The sequence below is a fragment of the Solanum verrucosum genome, unplaced genomic scaffold, assembly GCF_900185275.1.
Source record: "Solanum verrucosum unplaced genomic scaffold, falcon-dt-bn FXZP01000085.1, whole genome shotgun sequence".
In the NCBI taxonomy this organism is placed as follows: Eukaryota; Viridiplantae; Streptophyta; class Magnoliopsida; order Solanales; family Solanaceae; genus Solanum; species Solanum verrucosum.
Genome location: NW_026019839.1, coordinates 1,993,395 through 1,997,233, shown reverse-complemented (window position 1 = coordinate 1,997,233; position 3,839 = coordinate 1,993,395). Strand labels below are relative to the sequence as shown.

At 33.0% G+C, this 3,839-nt stretch overlaps 1 protein-coding gene across 1 annotated transcript; it reads right to left on the bottom strand.

Annotated features, from left to right (window-relative positions):
* Positions 1–2,935: 2,935 nt before the first annotated feature.
* Positions 2,936–3,627, bottom strand: LOC125815414 (uncharacterized). The gene has a single exon (XM_049494879.1). The coding sequence runs from the start codon at positions 3,580–3,582 to the stop codon at positions 3,130–3,132; it is 453 nt and encodes a 150-aa protein (XP_049350836.1). The 5' UTR covers positions 3,583–3,627; the 3' UTR covers positions 2,936–3,129.
* Positions 3,628–3,839: the final 212 nt, after the last annotated feature.

The window sequence follows — 3,839 nt, the reverse complement described above, 5'->3', positions numbered from 1 at the left end:
TTTGTTAGAAGATATTTTATGTAGTTAGTAGATTGTTAGAGATTATTAGCAAGTATAATCTTTTGTATATAAAAGGTCCTAGCCTTATTCATTGGTAGTTAGACAATCTGATTCACAGATGGTATTCAATGAAAGTTCTTTGAAGAAGATGTACTCTCTGTTTTCTTAACTGCTTCCATTTACATTTTTTCACCATTGATAGTGTATTGATTCAGCAATTTAACAATTATCAACTTATATATAGTAACCCTCCTCCTTTAATTTATTAGAAGTTGGCTATGCACTCACATATAAAAAGATTTGTTGGATGACTTTTTATATGTTACTAATAAGAGTTTAATTTATAAATCACCTTACGCTGACCCCAAAAATGTCCTTAGCTTTATAACAAATGACTTTATGCTCCCCTAATATAATATAGATGATCGATGACTTGTACCAATTATAGTTTTATTAAAAGATATTTTTTCAGTCCTACCTCTAGTTCCATTTGGTGATGATAATATATATTGATCTACATTGGTTCAAAACAATTTATGCGCGCAATCATTCAAGATAAGGCTTGCATCAGATCCACTGTCTTCCTTTTGCTCCATGCAGTCCTGTTATCAATGCTTCCCAATTCAACAAATTTTGTTGCTTCAAGGGCTCTTTGCAGGCTTTTAGTTTGTACATTGCAGTGTCTTGAATCTGTATACTACACGTACGTCTGCTCAACAACTTGCAGGAGCTAGCTTTTCATTATATATAGGTTAACATGTCATGTATATTTATGTAGTTGGAAGGTCCACAGTTACTGTGCTTACATTTAGATCTCCTTTGTGAGTTTATAACTAACACATGTTTGAATTTTGTGGTCGATATGCATACCATACACTAAGCTTCTACTATATGTCTTATGTTGGTACTGCTACCGCGAGCATCTACATATTGCAAGCAATTTTCAGTACCGATATATATGTGGATTATAACTTCCACGTTATGCATATCTTTAAATTTTAACTTTCAGCTAATCAAGAGTAATGTTGTATTTCTTTCAGAAACAACAAGTCCTGTTTGAAACAGTAAATACCTACCATACCGAGTATTTATACTAAACCATGTTATCTTTTGCATTGACTTGCATAAAAGATTAGCATTATTTCCCACCAATTTTATTGGATATTCCCAAAGGGACATAACATTAGCATTGTTTAGCTAGGTGATTACAACTTGAAAAGCTTTTTACCTCTGTAGCTGAATGGATATGGACAAAAATCAGAATAGGCCTATGGTGACCTGATCATAGTTAAATTTCCAGGGATGTGACCTAGATTGAGCTAAGCATGTAAACCTATTTACCACTGTAGCTTAATGAATATGGTAACAGAAATTAGAATAGATCTAAATCTTTCCATATATAATTGTTGCATTATAGTCTACAGACATGAATTATCATCATATATATTGCTTTTTATCTTTAAGTTTGAGATAATATTTTCCATTAAATATTGTCTCAAATAACCTGTTTTGATGCAAAATATTTTTGAAAGAAAGAAACAAGAATTATTAGCTTCTCAAAGTGCATCAGCTGCAGAAGGAGAAACTAATTCAGCTGGTCAATCTTTTCAATTAACAATAATGGATATCTGGGTGCAATTTTGGTGGAAAGAAAAAAAGGAAGAGTTAAAGGTCTTGGCTCCCTAGGTTGATCTGTAAAGGCATCGTCTAAACAATCAACATCGACTTTATCGAAAGAAATTGATGAGATGATTAAAGCTCAGACAAATGCTTTCAATGCTGACTTATATGCTCAATTGCAGAAAGAGCGTCACAAAAAAAAGAGGATGGAGAAGGAACTAGACTTATTGAAGAAACATGTATACAACACATCATCTTCAAATGAGCAATCATCTCAAGAAGACAATCAAGCTTATGAGAATGAAAGTGGTGAAGACTCTGATAGCCTGAATGACAGTGGTTCTGCTCATGATAACGTGAATGAAAGCAACTATAATGAGGATTGAGATAGTTTTAGGATTCAAATTTGAGTTGTATCTTGTTTATGTATGTTTAAGAATCATAGACTATTGATCTTGCGGGTTTCTTTTCATAGGAATTATGAATTCTGTGTTTTGTTGAATGAAAATGATATATAACATGAATAGTGTTTTTTGTTGGTTCTTGCGGGTTTCTTTTCATAGGAATTATCTTGAGCAAAATTTCCATATATATCCGCAAGAAATTTCCTTTTGTTTCACAAAATTTCATCTCCAAACTCCTAGGGATTTACTTGGGGATCTTCATGGGGAATCACTTGCGAAATATTTCTATGAAAATCCGCAAGAAATTTTGTTTTTATAAGAAATTTTGGTAAAAAATCTGCAAGAATTTTCGATAGTTATCGCGGATAAATCCGCAAGTAAATCACCTGGGGATTTTAATTCCCCAGATAAATTACCTAGGGCTTGTATAAATCCGCAAGTAAGAGTTACCTACAAAGGTTTTTCCATCGGATTTCGTTTTGCAAGAAAATTCGCAGGTAATCAAATTACATGGGGGTTTTACTATATTATCCCTAGGTAAATTCTCATGTAATGAGCACTTTTCTTGTAGTGTCAGTAAATTTCATTTATGTTGGATGAATAATTCAAAATTGAAGTAGGAAACTAAATTTGTTTAGTATTTGATATTCATTTAATTCATTAAATATGATTCTTGGTCTAAATAATATAGGAATATGTTTTTTAGTCTTAATTAGTTAAAATAAGTTTTGCACTATTACAAATTAATAGAGGTGTTGCAAGCAATTTTTTGAAATAGTGGAGAACTGTAGAGAACATAGATTTATGAGTGCATGAATACAATGGTTCCTTCAATTTAAATACTTAAATTACAACTTGTTTCAATTGAGTATCTGGACATGATAAAATCGTAAGTAATTTCATGCAAATCATTTTAATCATAAACATACTTTTAATTATTCATCATTTTAGTCAATGATAAAGCAGATACATAGATAATATAAATTAAGATAGCAGCAGATTGTTTACTTATTTAGGTAGCAAACCTTTGTGCTACATATAGCCAAAGTAACTACCACAAACACACAATATTAGTTTCACCACATATTATATATATGTGTCAAATTTAGTCATCCAAATTCTTGAGAGCCCAGTTGACCTTCTGGCTCTGACTGTAGCTATTTTGGTGGCTTCCACCATAACCTAGTCCATGTCCATGACCATGACCATGACCATGACCTCCATGATGTCCCATGGACATGGACGACATATGGGCGTGGGATGATTGGTTCATTCCACTACCATAGCCACCATCATTATGGACCATGCTTGTGCTACTTGAAAAGTTTGTTGAATCATGTGGCATATGGCCATGACTTCCATAGTTGCTATGGCCGTGGCCATTGCTTCCATAATATCCGCCACTGTGTTGGTTCACCATCATGTGATTATTGTGAGTAGACTGAGAAAATGGCATGGTGAAAGGCCTCATCATTTGTCCATGGTTGCTCTCCGCGGAATAGTGGTTGTGTTCATGAGAGAATGCTTGATGGTGCCCAAGTTGATTTTGGAGAACCATTTTTGAATATTGATGTTTGTAGCTACGTCACAACAATTAACTAAAGATGTTAAGTTTTTGCTTGGTGAGAATGTGATGTTGAATGATGTAAATTTATAGGGTTTTAGGAATGAGGAATAGAGTAATAAAAATAGAGGATTCTAATAAGATAAGAAATGCATCTCATTCTCATTTTTGCTACAAATGGAGAACATTTTAAGGTCAATTGTACCTCTTTTGTTCTTATGCATTTAAATTATTAGCACTGAGTTTTATTC

Bases quoted from the DNA above. Each gene is read 5' to 3' on its own strand.
- LOC125815414 (XM_049494879.1), bottom strand. From the start codon at position 3,582: ATGGTTCTCCAAAATCAACTTGGGCACCATCAAGCATTCTCTCATGAA.